The following is a 17,096-nucleotide window of genomic DNA, read 5'->3' as shown; positions in this document are numbered from 1 at the left end:
ACTGCCTGGATTTTGCTGTGTTTGGCTGGGGGGATCAGTGTAAAACCCCAGCCTGTGCTGCAGCCCGTTCATTCCCTGTGCTGGAGCTGAGCAGTCACCCCGCAGACCACGGCCCTGCTCCCTGCAGCGCAGAGCAGTTCACGCCCTCATTTCCCGGCTGAGCAGACACTGTCACACACGCAGCGCTGATGTTCTGGCTGGAAGTGGAGAGCGCGGCGCTTCCCTGCTCCCACCGCTCCAGACGGGGCCTGGGCTCCCTCTACCGAGAGCGTGGAGCCATGGAAAAGGAATAAACCCCGTCCAGGCAGAGGAATGTCTGTTGCCGGCACAGAGGAGTGCTTGAACGGCAGGAAAAGTGATATTACAAAACCACAGAAACCCCCAAGTGCTTCTTCAGAACGCTGGAGCTGGACACAACCACTGAGCCAGCACCTGAAGCAAGCTCTGTTCAACAGCTGATTGCAGAATATCCTGTCATCCCCCAGAAATCCATCAGCCTTAAGTCACACACCTGCAGAGGTGTAACAGAGCTGAGGGAAAGTGGCTGTTTAGTTATGAAAGGAAATTGCAGTAGATCACTCCCCCAGTCCCAGGACAGGCCCTGCCAGGTAGCTCCCACTTTTTTAACAAAGCACAAAGGTCTCTCAGCGAGGGCAGAAGCAGCACAGAGTTACCTTTATTGCCTGTGTAACACCTGTAGGAAGGGACAAGCAGAACACGGTATAAACCCATGCACAACAGATACATTAATGTCTCTTAGAAATCTTTCAGAAGAAAACTTGGGAAGCTGATACACCTCTACAGCCTCATGAGCTAAGGTTTCTTGTTTATAAACTCATGTTTTTCTTTTAAAGCTGGTATTTTAAAATGATATAGAAATGCTTCTTTACTAAGTGAGTTAACTTATTTCACAATAAAAATATAGTTTAGTTCTATTAAATTTTCTTCTGAAAATAAATGTTTCTATTTCTCTATGACAATAAATTACAATGTATCACAAATGTAGGCTTTAAGCAGAGTTACAAATAAGCAGGAATTAAGTATTCCAACTATAGTCTGATGGAATTCAAGGCCCTTAGTAAGAGATAAGCTGAAGGTGCATTTATAATCCAAACTCAATTTGACAAGGTAAATACATATAACTGAAGTAGATTTAATGGGATTATTGCTGCGGTACTTGTATATAGGATAAGTATTCATGAATTATCTGCTCCTCTTCCTCGAGTGTTAAATCCAGATAATCCTCTTCATGTTCAGGAATGTCCTCTAGGATTTCATTGACTGCATCAGTCTCCATGTCTTCATCTGTTGGTGAACTAGAGGAACCTTCCAATAAAAAGCAGCAGCAGTGAATTCACCAAGAAAGCAGCCAGTGCTCTCCCTGTTTCACCAGCGTGGCTGTTCTGCCAGCCCCTTCCTGCACAACCACCTCTTACAATTCCTCTGCAAAGGACAGGGCAGGAAGGCCAATTTTCCTTATTATTTAAATATAGTGCAGGAAAGCCTTTAATTATACAGCAGGGATTACTACAGCTCTGACAAATAATGAGAGAAAAAATATATGCAAGGTTCTTCTTTTTAAGTGGAAAGTTATCAATTCTGGTTCTGTCCTGTAAGGGACATGATGGAGGAGTATGGAGGCAGGTCTGGAATAAACTCCTTAGCCCTGCCCAGGACACCTTGATGTCACCTTTTCTCCTGGGCTGCACCTGCCCTGTCACCTCTGGTCCCTTTGTCACTGTCACTACAGGGAGCAACAGCTGCCTTCCTGTAACTGTGCTCCCAATAAAACCAGCCTGAGGCATTACTGCAGCCCTGTGCCACGACTTCAGCAGAAATTGCTGAACTATTTCCTACAAAAGCCAGAACAGCCTTGCCTTCCCTTCCCACCCTGCTGGATGCAACACTCACCTGCAGACTCTGTGAGCAGGTCCTTGGAAGAAGTGGATTCCTCTGATGGACTGGACCCTTCTGAGGACAGCAGCAGTGAAGGGGGAAGAACTCCCCCATAATGAGCAAGGGTTTGGGAAGCCACGTGGATGTTCCCTTTGAAGACCTTCAAGGCTTGCTCTGCCGACTCACGGCTGAAACCCATGTATGTCAGCTGCAGGGGAAAAGGAATAATACAGAAAATGCGGGAAATCCAAGCTCATCTGACACCAGGGTCTGACAGGAATCTGACTCTGCAGCTGACAGTCATCCTCTCACACAGAGAAAAGCACTGCGTGCCAGGAATTCCAGGACACTGACTCTGGTTTACTGGAACAGTTAACAACAGGGCAGTGACCTATTAAAGGCATGGGGATGTTGAGCAGGATCAAGAGCCTCTTGTCTAGTACCAGACCAATTCTTTTTCTGTTTTCAAAAGGAAACTTCAAAGCACTCCAGTGTATCAGGGGGGTGCATGTGTTTTTGCTAGGCAATAGTTTTCTTGCCTGGCATCAATAACACAGCCACTCTAACTACAGATGAGCTTGTCAGACAGCCTGTCACGAGAAATACACATTTCAACTCTTTCCCTTGTGCACTGCAGAATTTAGAGACTTGAATAAATTTCTCATTTGCTGTCTTTTTTGGGATAGAGCATTACAGTGCACACACTTTCCCTCCACACCCACACATGGCAGGTTGGTGCAATGGGCAGGAAGTACACACAAATTACATGTTAGCCTGAGTGACTTCAGCATGAAGAGTGAGTGGATGCCAGACCCTGGAGTTTGACAGCCTGAGTGACATGGGTCCAAGAATACTTGTACAGCTTTACTTCAGGAAAATCTGCAGTCTTTGCAAGCACAACTCAGAAACAAGGCAACCAACTCACAAGAAAGCAAGTGGTCTAGCTTACTTGCTCAATACTTTCTTGGGAAACCTGAAACTGGTCCATGGCCACAGAATCATCATCATCATCTTCCAAGAGTAACTCAGGATTGTCAAGAATAAACTACAAGAAAACAGAGAGAGATCAGAATAAAGTGACAGAGCTACAACAGTCCTAAGCACAGTTGTGTATGCAGCCCAATGGTTGATATAAGCAAACCTCAGCCAATTTAAGTGACATTTGATTTATTGGGTCATGAAGTGCAAGTTCAGTCTTTACAGTTCAGAAAAGGGAGCTATGAACTAAAAAATGTAGACTACAGAAAATAGCAATCTGCTAAACAATAAAAAAAAACCCAACCAAATTTCTTTTGTACAACACTACTTCTACAGAAAAATCACTTACCTTAAAGGCTTGGTCCAGGTTTCCCCGTGTCTTTTGAAGAGCTATCTGAGCAGCTCTCTCTGAGTAGCCCATACTCTTCAGGGTATTGATGTCCTCCAGTCGCCGCCGCCTTTTAGCTCTCTCCTCCCTCCTGATCTGCGCCTTTTCCTGCAAGAGCACAGGCACTGCAAGCTCACTGTGCATGGGAATGCTTTAACACACAGCCTCTGCATGAAGGGCTTCTTGGATTTTTTTTCTTCAAGTTTGAATCTCTTGAGGAAAAGGCTTCTTTTTTTTTTTTTTTTTTTGTAAATACAGACTGTGCTGCCAGACACTGGCTCCTAAATAAAGCTGCATTTCCATGAGCCAGCCCTGTCGCCACACTTCCGCTCTGCAGATCGGATCTGGTGCCATCACAGCTATTCCAGGCCCTGTGTGGTAAGTGACAAACCCATTTGGCAGATGGGCCCACAGACAAGACTTGCCAGGGACAGACAGTCAGAACCAGGCAGGGAGCCAGGGAGTTCTGTTCAGTCTTCCCTCAGCCAGTTGGCTCTTCTGTCCACACTTCACTGTCTGAAGTCTAGAAGTGCCTCCTCAGCTTACCAGGCATCACTTCAGATCTGGACAGCACTATCTTCATTCACTCTAGCACAAAAAAATCTTTTCCTTCCTGGATCTTCCAAGTACAAACCCACAATAGGGGGCAGCCAAGCCTGGGAGTGTCAGCTTGGTCCTGGTGGTTTATTCCCATGTCACTGCTGAGTAGCAAACACTGGTGCAAAGCCTTCCCATGTGCCTCTGTAGCACAACCACAGGTCTTTGGCACGCTTGTCCCATCTGTTTTGAGACAGAGCTTCCCCTGTTAGTGCATTAAGTTTTGGTTTCAAACTTGTGCCAACACGTCCAACTGTCAGCTACACCAACAGTGCCAGAGCGGGATAATCCAAGTCCTTAAATCAGCACCACACTGCCCTGGCCACACAACCCACATCTCATGGACACCCCAAGTGAGGTGATCTTTGATTTAATGCTTCCACTGCCCTTACCTCTCTCCTGTTGGTGATCAGATTGGCAGCATGCTCCACATTGCCGTGGCACGCTCGCAGGGCAAGGCGAGCCTCCTGCTCCGAGAAGCCCAGGAGCGACAGGCGATCCACTTTATCAGGATCTATGGACAGCTCTGCGTACAAAGAGGATGCCTGCATGTGGGAAGGACAAAGTGACACCACTCACACTGTTGAAACACAAACAAAAAATGCCTCCCTGTTTCAAGAATAGGTTCCAGATGGAACCCCAACTAAGGGGCTGCAGGGAAGGACTCCAGAGTTTTACCCAAAGGTGTCTTACCTTCTGAATGTACTCCGCAGCCTCCTTTTCTCTGCCACTGTGGTAGTGCCCAATCCCTTGAAGGAGGTAAAGCCGCAGAAATAAAACCTTCTCCCGACCATAGCTTCCCTGAGGAATTGTTTAAAGAAGGAGAGGGGACCATGTAGATAGAAGCATGTGGTAGAACACCAGTTCATTATCAACAGAACACTCTACACATTTAGAGAAGACACAGTCTGGGTTTGTGACACTCAGTGTGGACATAAAGCACCACACCTAAACCCCTGCTGATGTCTGTGCATATAAACACAAGTTTGTCATGACCTTTTTGCCAGGCCCAATATTTTCCCTGTGCTCACAATTACAGAATCAGGTAACAGGCTGATGATACACAGGAAAACTTTGAGCTTCTAAAAGCCAGTCTTGCAATACTTGAACAGTAACTGAATACATGTAGGAAAAAAATCCAACCCTAACTAAATCAAATCCAGCATACTTTGATGTCAACAAGCCTCTCATGGTTCTCTCCATAGCATCTCTGGAAGCACCTCTGTGCTGTGGACAGCTTTTTCTCTGCATCATCCAGGCAGTCCAGCTGCTCCAGACGGAAGTAGCACCACACTATATCCAGCTGCAGCACTGCGTAATTATCAACTGTGTTCAGCAGCTCCGTGCTACACTCACTGGAAAATAAAACAGTTAATTTTTTTTTTCTGGGAGAGGGTTGTTTATTTCCCCTTCCCCCCACCACTTTTTAACATTTCTAAAACAACACTAGAAGTGTGCACACTCATGTTGGAGAAAGCACAGTCTTTGTACCTGAGGCAGGAAACTGATGCCAGGGGAACAGGAGTCAAACGCTGATCCCCCATTCCATTCACTGACACCCAGGACTGATGCCAAGGTTACATCTTAAAGCATCACAGTAACAAAATGAGCTGTGGCTACTGTTTAATATGGCATCTCTAAAAGCATAATGGAATTAAACCCTGAGTAATCTTTGGGAGGACTGAGAAACTGCCTCAGTGCACGTGAACATGCTGTGAACTGTGCCAGTCTCCTTGCACACCCACACAGATGAGAAACAGACAGGGACAGTATTACTTTTGGGATCTCAAAAAAGCAATTTAGGGCTCTGACAACTGATAGGAAATGAATTTACTTGCAGAAGGCCTGGTATGGTTACTGACCTCAGCTATCTGCTCCACCTTTTACAAGAAATTATTACTTCACAAGAGCAACTGCAAATGAATATCCGTAACTGTCTCTCAAGCTAATGCAATTTATAACCTGGTACAAGAATATTGACAGTTTCTGTTTATGCTGTTATGAAAGATTAACTTGCCCAGAGGCAGTATCTGTTTCAGCTGTTCTACATGAAGCCACCTGTCACTGCAAGTCAGAGCTTTATCTGCTGTTTCCCATCTGCAAGAGGGGGTGTGGAGCAACCCCAGGCAAAACTAGCCCTGATTTATATGCACAGGTAGAGGCTGTGCTGTTCCTTTATGGGCTGACAGTAAAGACAGACACAAGGACTCAAAATGCTCTTACCAGAAGTGTTTATCAGCATCCAACAAATATGGCAGTGCTACTTCATATTCTTTCTTCTTCATTAATGCTCTGCCCTTCTCATGGTAACCCATAGCCAGCACAAGTGCCTAGAAAAACAGATTGAGACTTTTGACTGCAGCTCCCCAAATCAAAGAGGTCAAAGGAAATATCCAGGAGATATCCATCAGAGTTTTTTTCTTCCTAGAAAAACACCAGTGCTATCTCACACTGCTTCACACTTTTCTCCCATCTGATAATGTCAGATACTGTCTAGTTAAAAGCAACAGATGTTACTGGCACAGGAAATGCTGCACCAAGCTCACTTTAAGTATGCAACCTCAGAGAGATTTTCAATGGTGAATGATACAAAGCTCAGCATTTTTCTGGGTGCTGCACTTTCTGACAGCACCAAACTTGTTTTGCTTTGCTATCACAATTATCTTGCAAAACCTAAGAACTCACCTCCTAAAAAGCCTCAGAACTGAAAATTAAATTTTGAGTGTGTCAGGAAAACACTCCTGCAGTATAACAAATGAAAATGTAATATTAATTCTGGATGGAAACAACCTGCAATATTTCCTCTGATCCTTGATCAATACTGATGAAATTTTGTTCACTTAAAGCACCACTGGATGCTTTAAGTCTTCAGGTGAATTATTACATTCAGCACTTCATCAGAACTGCCTGCAGACTCATCAAGTTTACAAATGGAAATAAGGCCTAAGAAACAAATTACTTTCATGCCTTTCTAGGACACCCAAAATTTATAATAGCACAAAGATCAACAAAATTAAAGCTTGTCTTAAACCCCAAAGTAAGATATGGACCACACAGGGGTCAGTGCCAGATCAGACCTGCAATGTGACCAGGAATCAGAAGTTGTCTCCAGATGACTGAAATATTCCCCCCTATAGAGTTCTACTTCAATTGTATTTCAAAATTATTTGTATTAAACAAACATCTAGTGGGCCCAGAAAGTCTGGCTGTATTTCAATCCCATATTTTAAATGTTTCACACTTTAAAGAGCCATCTTAGTGGCATTGTAAGATGCTTTTCACCTACTTTTTTAGCTTGAGGAGGAATCTGAATTGACCTTCCAGTTTGATTAGCTATATCTAGGTATGGGACAGAGTCTGGATCCAAGTACTCCTCTGAAAGATATAAAAAAGTTTAAAATTTAAACACCACCTTCAACAGAGCAACTCTACTGCCATTAAATATATTTTAGTAATGTTAAACAAAACAGCAAACAACAAAAAACCCCAGAATTACATATAAAGGCTGCATGTCTGTTTTTCTGGACATACCAACTCTGGCCAGGTAAACATGAGGAACTTCTAGAAAGGTCACTGTGGAAAAGGCCTTGTGCATGCAGAAATTTAGACACAATATCAAAAGTTCCATGAATTATAAAGAAGTATTTTTTTTCAGAAGACAAAACACTTATGTTTTACACAACATAGCATTCAAAATGATTTATCAACTAAAGGTAGAGTATTTAAAAAATACAACTGAGCACAGTTGATAAAGCTGGAAAAAATACAGCTCAGTATTCTCCCTCCCCACATGTTTAATGCTTGTTATCAAACTACCAATTTTGTTTTCACTTCCATTTGATTTACAATGAAAAGATGATTTTCTTGTAGACAAAAGACAGTTAAGGAAGAGTTTGTTGAGATTAAAAGCTTCTGCCCTGTGGTTTCTCTCATGTGAAACAAAAGGATTGTTAAACTCTCGGTGCACTTCTCATAGACCCTTCAGCCTGGGAGCCCATTACAGACTCTGCTTTTCACTCTGGCATTGGCAAAAAAATATAAAGAGACCCAACTCAGGATTCAAAATTTGGGGTCTATACCATCCCTCATGTACAAAAAAAGCAAACACTTCTGTCATGTACTCAAAATCTGATTTTGTGGTAAGAAACCAGAAGCCACCAGCTTTGAAGCTTTGTTGGGATGTTTCTGCATTTGGCAGGAATTCGTGACCTGCTCAGCTTCACAGCTCCTTGCTTGTGGATTTGTGAAACAATGGAACAGAGAAGTGATTTAAACTCACCACCAAGCACTGCAACTCACAAACACAACCTCATTTTGAAGAATTATTACTGTTAAATTAACTAGATCCCTTTAACTTAATCCACAGTTGCCAGGAATCAACATCCCAAGGGAATGAGAACACCACAGCCTTGTGGCAGATGACAGTGACAAATGAGCTGCTCTGCACAATGAAACCATGGTTACACACAGCCATAGCTAAACTACAAAAAAAAAAGTGTTTAATGACTTAAAACACATTATGCACTGTGCTTTTGTCTACAATAAATCTAAAGCTTCTCACAAGTCATCAATCCCTTAACTGCCAAGTGCTAATTAAACTATTGATTCATGTTATATCCTTCTCAAAGGGCCAAAGTTTTTTGTAGCGTTCTAGTTGTGTGAAAATGGTGGAAAAAAAAAAGTTTTAGCCAACTTAAAATCCAGTTTTCAAGTAGGTAGAAACCTAGAAAAGTGTGAACTGAAATTCAGCCATGGTATAGGCACTCTTCGATGTTGAAAGGCGTGTGGGAATGAAATTTTGGACCCACAAAAATTAATGACCACCTCCCTCCCTCCCTCCCAGTCTAACAAGCCCACTTACCTCTCTCTGCTAGAATTTCCAAGCCCTTCTTAGTTCTCTGCATCTTGTCATTTATTTCTTTTTCTTTCTTACACTGAAGCTCTTCCTCCTGAACTTTCCTTTTGGTTTCCTCATCACTCTGTTCCAGTTGAAGCACCATCACTTTGGCATTGTGTGTGACACCCTGATCTTCAAGGGTTTTACCTGCAAAATAGAGGGTGATTAATATAATTCAACTACTGGAACTACTGAAATTGCAAGACTTGAGAACTCAGTCAAAGCCCCTAAAAATTACTGACACAGTCAGCAAAATTTAGAATCACTCTTGCATCTCAAAAGTGCTTTTGAAGTTACTGGCATGTTTCTTTACTTGTTTGTTTTTGTTTTTTTTTTTTTTTTTTTTTTTAAATACCATTATTTATATTTCAGTTTATTGATCTTCAGGCAAAAACTGCAATAAGAACATGTCCAGGATCATACACCACAAGAAAACAGGACAGAAAAACTGGGAACTGAATCCAAATTCCTTCTGCCAGTTCTGTGGTTCTAATTCTGATATATTCCAGGGCCATCAGCAAAGAAAAAGCTCTATCATCACTTCCCACATGTCTGACAGGTTGAGCATGGGCAAAACATTACAAAAAGTCTTTGAAAATGCTCTTATACAATAAGGTTTTTTGAAGAAATTTAGAGTTTCTCTTAAATGTGCATTTTCAGTGTTTCAACACCAGAAAAGGGGATTTTCTACATTCATTACAGTATTCCTTTAATTGATCTAATTCTATTTAAGAATTTGGATTATTATAATTTAATACACTTCCTGTAAAGCAGAAACCAACAAATATAACAGCTGTTTTTTGGAAGTTAATAGAGTTGCAAGGCATTTTTTCTTCTGAGAAGCAGAAAACTAGAAAACTATCATAAAAGTGTCTTTAACTAGAGATACATACCCAGATCAAGCTGCTTCTTATTTATGATTATTTTGACAGCATTTTCTTGTAATGCATATTCCTGTGCTATCCTGTGAAATGAATAATTTCATCCATGAACATCAATTTTTAAGCTTATACAATATTGTTGATTCAATAGCAATAAAACCTAAAAATAAGTGCTTATAAATGGCTTAATTTTTTTGCTACAAAAGGCTGCTAGAAGTAAAAGAACACCATCAAAGAGGTTTATGTACTATATAGAGAAAACCTGTACTATATAGAGAAAAAAAGGAAAAAGCAAAACAGACAGAAAATTATCTGATTTTTTTTTTTTAGGCTTAAAAACACAAAAGAAAGAGAAAGTCATGTTCAGTGTTCAGAGGATCTGCCTGGTTACAGACTTGGAACACTGGTACTTGCTGGGGATTTACACAGAACTATCTTCTTCCTGTTTTCCATCTGTTAAAGCACAGCTGCTCCCATGAAGAACTGCCCTACAGGGACACTGGACATCCTGTTCAGAGAATACATGCTAAGAGAAAGCTTAAATCAAACAAAAAGTGGGTTTGTTTGCATTTTTATAAAATGCTCTGTGACAGGGTGGTGTCTCATGAGAGGAGGACAAAGGGTGATTGCACTTACTGGGATCTGAGCTCTTTGCCTGTGATGAACAGACTGGTCTCCAGTGGGATTTTCCTGCTCTGTAGTAATTATGTTGGGTGGGGAAAAGAAAGAGGGAAAGAAAAGCATGATACCAATATACTCTGGACATTTTCTTAATTAACTGCTCTACAACAACATTTCTTTTCCAAATAACAATCATATTTATGGCTGGACATACATAGCAATAATTTCCACTTCTGTACTTGCTATAATGCCAAAAATAAGCATTATAACAGCAGGATATTCAGAATTAAATAAATCTAAATTCAGAGCCAAACAATTTAAATTAATTTAATTATGCACCTCCAATCTTAACTGTGCTTTGCAATTATGCCACTCACCTGTGACTGGCTAAGTTATGATTAATTCCTATTAGTGTCTCTGGTCCCAGATTAGATAAACTGGAATTTATAATTAATTCATTCCCCTATTTGCCCAGCAGCATTATAAAGTAGAATTATGAAACTATTTGGTTGTTTTAACTGCATGGCAATCACTTAAAACTCTCTACCCTTTAGCCCAGGTAATTATTTTTCACTACAGGAGTATTTTATGCATGAAAATAGGAGTTGAAACCTGACTCAAAGGGCAAAAGTTAATTCAGTTCTCTGTTGGAGAAGGTTTTAGGAGCCTGCTCTACAGGGCTGAGCTTGGAATGGGCTGCCAGGGAGGTGGTGGAATCTCCATCTCTGGAAGTGTTTAAGAAACTTCTGGAAGAGACACTGAGTGCCATGGTTCTGCTGAACCATGGTTCTTGGTTGGTAGGGGTTGGACTTGATGATCTTGGAGATCTTTTCCAACCTAATGAATCTGTGACTCTGTAATTCTAGGTATCCATGAAGGGAACAGGTGAGTGCATCACAACAGAAAATCCTGCTCCTCATGTCCAAGTTCAAGTGACATCAATATGCTGAATCAACTTTAGGTATTCTACAGCTGAAAAAAAAAATCTGCTCTTCATTGCTAATACAAGAAGTTACACGAGAAGGAATCAAATTGAAATAGACACTTAAATCTAATTTAATTTTCTTAATTGGAAGATTATTTGCCATTAAATCCTATAGTGAAAAATTACTCATCTCCTCAGTATTATATTCCTTTGCCATGCTATTTCCATATACCTGGGAAACTAAAATATGCAATTTCCCCCTCCCCATTTCTTCTATACCTGACACGGATCACTCATGAAACACCTGAAAAAGCTGTAGTGAAAAAAACCTCAAAGTAAACCTACTCAAACCTCAAAATAAAGCTATCTATGCAGACTTTTCTGCAGTGTTACTCACTTTTCTACGAGGCAGATAAATATCAAGTCTTGCAATCCCAGTCACTTTAAAATTCTCATTTCCTGTCCCACGCTCAATTGCTTTGCACCGGATTTCTTCCAGCATATTCTCTGTATCATTTTTATTGATATTCAGCTTGGATGAGTATTTTTCTACAAGCTCCTGAAAAAATGACAAGAAAAACTGGGAAAATGCACCAGCAGTCAGACGTGGAAGATGTATGACATCAACTCAGAGAAAATATTTACCTTCATCTCTTCACCAGCTTCCTTTTTTTCATTTGTGTATGGTGGTTTCCATAGCTGAATTTTGTCCTCTCTTAAGCAGCTTGTCAGTTTTGCTATCAAATACTTCTTTTGTGCCATTCTGTTAAAATAAAAGCACAGTTGGAAGGGAAAAGAGAGAAAAATAAAGAATCCTTTAATACAGCTTTCCTGTAGTAAGATATTCTGCTTTTCAAGAAGTCTAAGTGACATTCTGGAACTCTGCAATAAATGAGGAGTATTAAATTCATTCCATGCATTTTGGTGGGGAGGGGAAACTGAGGCCAAACTATAAGAAAGAATAATTGAAAAGAGGGTGAAATTTGGATTGGAGTAGGAATAACTTACAAGGGCCCTGCCATTTCAAGACAAATTAAACCTCTTCCCATCCCCTCATGTGAACTGGGATTGCATCAAAATACATAAAAATTGACAATTCAGTTGTTCTGCCCTGCTCTGGATTCACCAATTCTGTCTCAGCTCAGACACAGCAGGAAACTCTGAGCTAATCAGCATGACCCTGGGGAAAAAAACCAAACATCCCAAAAAGCAGGGAAGGCAGACAGAGAGCAAGGAAAGCTGAGTGCAGAGATCTCAAACCCAAAAACAAACTCCAGGTGCATGATAAAGCACGGGAGAGTTGTGGCTCTTGGACAGCTTGGGAAATGTCCTTTAAATTAGACAGAAAAGCATTTAAAATGCTGGCATACATGCACTAAGGTGGCCATGAAATTCAATTCATCAGTTTCACTTCTCTCTCAGACTGGTTCCCATCTTTCATTCTTGTTTAGTGGCACACATAGCTCAGGAGAAAAGGGAAAAATTCCCCTAGTTTCAAAAGCTGCTCCTGGCTCAGAAAAACACTCCTTCAGGGGGTAAAAAAAAGTAGGCAAATATTCAATTTATGGTAAGTTTACCTGTCAGCCTTACCTCAAGCCCAGTTTCTTTGAGCTACAAAGAATTCCCTGCAAGCTGCACTGACAACAGTTTCCCCTAAAGAGGAGTCAGAGGGATGAACTGGGCAAGTGGATGGTTTAACAACCCTTCCAGCTGGATTGCTGTCATTTGCACAGTGTCTGTCAAAACCAGCACAGACAAACACACATTCTTTTTCCTGCTGGGATGCCTCTGCTATTATTTGAGAGCCAAGGCAAACAATGGCTTTTACAAAGCTAAAAGTGACAAAACCACTCCATTTTCAAAACATTGCTATTAATGCAGCTTTCCCCCTTTCCCAAAACACACCAGGGAATTCTCATTAAGAGCCTGTAACCATCACTTTCCCCCTTTTAAGTTATGCTGAAGACCCATTTTATAGCTACAATTCTGCTTAACATTTGCAAAAAAAGTTACTCATGGTTCTGGGTCACTCAGATAAAATTTAAAATTGCAATCTACGCTTAAGACTAAGAATTGTAAATACAGGTGACATTTATAAACTGGTCATTCACCTGTTTATCAATACTATAGCTTGGTAAGTTTGTGATTTCTAATTAATCGATCAAAACAGAAAACACTACTGCAGTCTTCAATTAAACTTATTCTTACTAACACTCTATTTAAAAAATAAAACTTTTACTTTCACAAGCATGAAACCTATGATTTTATATGTAACATTTCTAACACTTATAATAAATTCCATCACTAAATTGCATTAGAATCCATAGCAAAAACGTTTGTGACTTACTCTTCCATCAACCATGAAACGCCACAAGAGCTCCTGAGGCAATTTCACTTTTGCTATGAGTTTAAAGGGACTTTCTCAAAACTCACTGGGGTAAACAACGGGGGAATTTCCCCAGAAACTCTTAATGCAAGACTCAGCTGTTGTAAATAAAATGTCACCCTCTTAGGCCAGTTTTACGTGAAACAAAACAAGTGGAGAAGTAAGACGCGCGACCTAAGATGCAACAACCAGGTTCAAAAGGCAAATTGCTCACGGAAGGAACAGGAGGCTGTCAGAATGGGTGGATAATAAAGCAGGACACATCGATTTTACCTAAAAATGAGGCAAGCACAGCTCTGACACACTTCACCGCGGCTGGCCGAGGGGAAGCACTGAAACAGCGTCATGAGCAAACCCTCGGGGACAGCAGCTCCATCCCTGCGGGCCCGGGCATCCTCATCCCTCCCCAGGAGCGCTTCCAGCGCCTCCCGTGCCGGGGCAGTGCCAGTGCCCCGCCGGCCCCGGGCAGCCAGCACGGGCCCGGCCCCGGGCACCCACCTGCGCCCCGCGGGCTCGGCACAGCCGCCGCCGCCGGGGGAAGCTCGGGGGCCGACGCAGCTGCTCCCTGAGCTGCTTCCCGGCAGGAGGGAGGCGAGGGCCGCGGTCCCTGAGGGAGAGGATGGGCAGCGGCTCCTACGGCAGCCCGGAAGGCCCAGGGAGACGGGCGTGACGTGGGTGAAGCCGCGCCCCGCCCGCCATGGCCGCCCTGCCCTCACTCGGAGGCGGCGGGGCGTGCCCGCTGCTGCCGGGCGCGCAGTGTGGCAGAGTTCCCTTGGGTCGGGTGTGCTGCGGTGGTTGGTCTCTGCCTGCTTCAAGACTAGTGAGAAAGAAAGGAATTACAGAATCACAGTGTCAGTTAGGCTAGGGAAGAGCTCTGAGGTCATCGAGTCTGACATATGGCGGAACGCCGCCATGTCAGGCAGACCATGGTGCTGAGTGCCGTGTTCCCGTCTTTACTTATAATCTGCAGGGACTGGGACTCCACCGCCCCCCTGGGCTGTTATTCCAGTGTCTAATCTTCTTTTCCATGAGGAAATTCCTCCAAATATCCAACCAAAGCTCCCTGACACAGCTTAAGGCCCTGTCCTGTCATCCTGTCCCTAAGGGGATACCCCATCCATGTGTAAGAGAGGTGCCAAGAGCATGGCCATGTCCTGTTATCCTGTCCCTGAGGATATTTACCCCATCCATGTGTAAGAGATGTGCCAGGAGCATGGCCCTGTCCTGTCCTCCTGTCCTTGAGGAGATTTACCCCATCCATGTGTAAGAGACTTGCCAGGAGCATGGCCCTGTCCTGTTATTCTGTCCCTGAGGAGATTTACCCCATCCATGTGTAAGAGACTTGCCAAGAGCATGGCCCTGTCCTGTCCTCCTGTCCTTGAGGAGATTTACCCCATCCATGTGTAAGAGACTTGCCAGGAGCATGGCCCTGTCCTGTTATCCTGTCCCTGAGGAGATTTACCCCATCCATGTGCAAGAGAGGTGCCAGGAGCATGGCCCTGTCCTGTCCTCCTGTCCTTGAGGAGATTTACCCCATCCATGTGTAAGAGACTTGCCAAGAGCATGGTCCTGTCCTGTCCTCCTGTCCTTGAGGAGATTTACCCCATCCATGTGCAAGAGAGGTGCCAGGAGCATGGGCCAGGCTCTCCTTGGTAGTGCCCAGCAATAGGGCAAGAGCCAGCGGGCAGAAACAGGGGCACAGGAAATTCCACCAGAACATGAAGAAAAACTTCTCCCCTGAGCAGCGACTGAGCACTGAACAGTTTGCCCAGAGAGGCTGAGGAGTTTCCCTCACTGGGGATATTCCAGAACCATCTGGACACAATCCTGTCCCATCTAGGATGGCCCTGCTGGAGCAGGAAGGTGGGACCAGGTGACCGCTGTGGCCCCTTCCAACCTGACCCATTCTGTGGTTCTGTGAGACATAACCCATGAAACAGCAACTTACAAGTTCTAAGTCACATCCAATTGTTAGAAAAATAAATTAATTATTGGTAGAATTGCCATGTTAAGGTTTAGGGCATGACATGTTTCAATGATCTCAGACCTTGGGGAAGGTTAAGAGAGCTTGGTAAGAAGGAGCTACTACTGATAGTGGACACAAAGAATGCAGAATTTACAAGCCACAAGGACATTTGGCAGAACTCCCAAGATAAGGAAGAAATAAATAAAACCAACTCAGTAACTGTGCTGAAATCAGCTCCAACTGGGTAAAAGGTGATTCTGGCAGGGAAACATCACAACAACTGACCCAAGAAACCCACAGATTCAGAAGATGAAAATGTGCTTATTAGCATAAGAAGTGAGAGAATCATTAACCAGTAGAAGATAGAATACTAATTAAGAAAATACCTATCCAACTTGTAGCAGATCAATAATAATGACTTTGCTTGCTAAAATGTATAAATAGTAAAAAGTAAATAGTAAACTAAATAGTAATAGTAAAAAAGTAAATAGTAAAATGTTTTGATAGTGGGTGTGCTTGATTTGTGGAAGACCACCAGCACCCAGCCTTGTACAACTCCAAAATAAATAATGTCTTTCTCAAGTGTGTAATTATTGGCTTGTTGCACACTGGTTATTGTGACAACAGCAAGACCTTCTGGCTCCAGAGCATCTGATGGCTCATCCATGGAATGTGATGGGGGTCCCCAAGGCTTCCTGAGGGACTGTCCCTCCGGGAGAGGCTGGGTCTGGGTTGGGGGTGAGTCTCTGCAGCCACCCCTCACCTGCCACCTCTGTGTGTGTGAGGCAGAGTTGTGCAGGTTGGAGGTTTTTTCTGTATTTTTTGAAGGCAGCAGTGTTGCAGATGAGATTTAGCATGCGAGTTTGTATTTCCCCATCAATGGGGGTGACAGGGTCTTGCCTGGTTTGTGGTGCTGTCAGAAGTTAACCTGGGTTCAGAAACTGGGCTGGAAGAATCCATGAGGGCTGTGGAAAACCTGGTGCTAAACACCCCTTGGTGCCAAACACCAGCTCAGGTTGAGGCAGTGCTCCAGTGTCACTTCCAGTCCCCAAAATGTCCAGGAATGGGAACAGGGAGCAAAGCTTCAGGAATTTGGCAGTACAACACGGCTGCTCAATACTGTGTTTTGTATTTGAGGTCCTCAGCGAGTTGGGGCTCATTTCTGGAATGTTTTTGGTGCCTCTAAAAGACAAATTTTTCTTTTAATGGGTTACACCAGTTACAAGTAACTCACGTGGGCTAATTCTTTCATGTGACCAGCAGCATGCTGTCCAAACAGCAAAGGGATTTCATTCTATTTTATTTATGTGTGACTGAAATAATTGCTCAGCAGTGTGATTTATTCTAGAATGGATGGACCTGAAGGACTGTCCTAACATTTTTCTTAAGAAGTCAGGTAAACTACCATGAGAGTCCCATTTCCAGCTTTGGAAGTGGGAACCTCAGAGGGATTATGGGCTTGTGAACAAGACACTGAACTAGAATTTCAGGATTCCATGTTCCCCCATGTGCATAAATCAGTAAGGCTTGCCTACTGATAGAGTAAATTTGCTTTATGGCA

General features: G+C 42.9%; 1 protein-coding gene across 3 annotated transcripts; it reads right to left on the bottom strand.

The window, feature by feature from the left end:
• Positions 1-654: 654 nt before the first annotated feature.
• Positions 655-14,210, bottom strand: NUB1 (negative regulator of ubiquitin like proteins 1). 3 transcript variants are annotated; one of them, XM_058040431.1, is made up of 15 exons: positions 14,068-14,210; positions 11,829-11,946; positions 11,581-11,742; positions 10,274-10,332; positions 9,650-9,720; positions 8,721-8,903; positions 7,146-7,234; positions 6,083-6,189; positions 5,028-5,214; positions 4,553-4,660; positions 4,252-4,404; positions 3,224-3,370; positions 2,846-2,941; positions 1,912-2,104; positions 655-1,326 (listed from the first exon to the last, which is right to left on the bottom strand). In XM_058040431.1, the coding sequence occupies exons 2-15, from the start codon at positions 11,943-11,945 to the stop codon at positions 1,163-1,165; spliced, it is 1,836 nt and encodes a 611-aa protein (XP_057896414.1). In that variant the 5' UTR covers position 11,946; positions 14,068-14,210; the 3' UTR covers positions 655-1,162. The 3 variants fall into 3 exon arrangements, with proteins under 3 accessions (XP_057896414.1, XP_057896404.1, XP_057896425.1); XM_058040421.1 differs by lacking the exon at positions 14,068-14,210 and adding an exon at positions 13,843-13,977; XM_058040442.1 differs by lacking the exon at positions 14,068-14,210 and adding an exon at positions 12,774-12,921.
• Between the last annotated feature and the right edge of the window lie 2,886 nt (positions 14,211-17,096).

The sequence above is a fragment of the Melospiza georgiana genome, chromosome 1 (genome assembly GCF_028018845.1).
Source record: "Melospiza georgiana isolate bMelGeo1 chromosome 1, bMelGeo1.pri, whole genome shotgun sequence".
Lineage (NCBI taxonomy): Eukaryota > Metazoa > Chordata > Aves > Passeriformes > Passerellidae > Melospiza > Melospiza georgiana.
This window is presented reverse-complemented; position numbering and strand designations above follow the sequence as displayed.

Bases quoted from the DNA above. Each gene is read 5' to 3' on its own strand.
- NUB1 (XM_058040421.1), bottom strand. From the start codon at position 13,916: ATGACGCTGTTTCAGTGCTTCCCCTCGGCCAGCCGCGGTGAAGTGTGT. The intron at 7,235-8,720 runs GTAAGTGGGCTT...TATATCTTTCAG, and splicing joins GGAAATTCTAGCAGAGAGAG to AGGAGTACTTGGATCCAGAC. The intron at 1,327-1,911 runs GTGAGTGTTGCA...TTTTATTGGAAG, and splicing joins CCTGCTCACAGAGTCTGCAG to GTTCCTCTAGTTCACCAACA.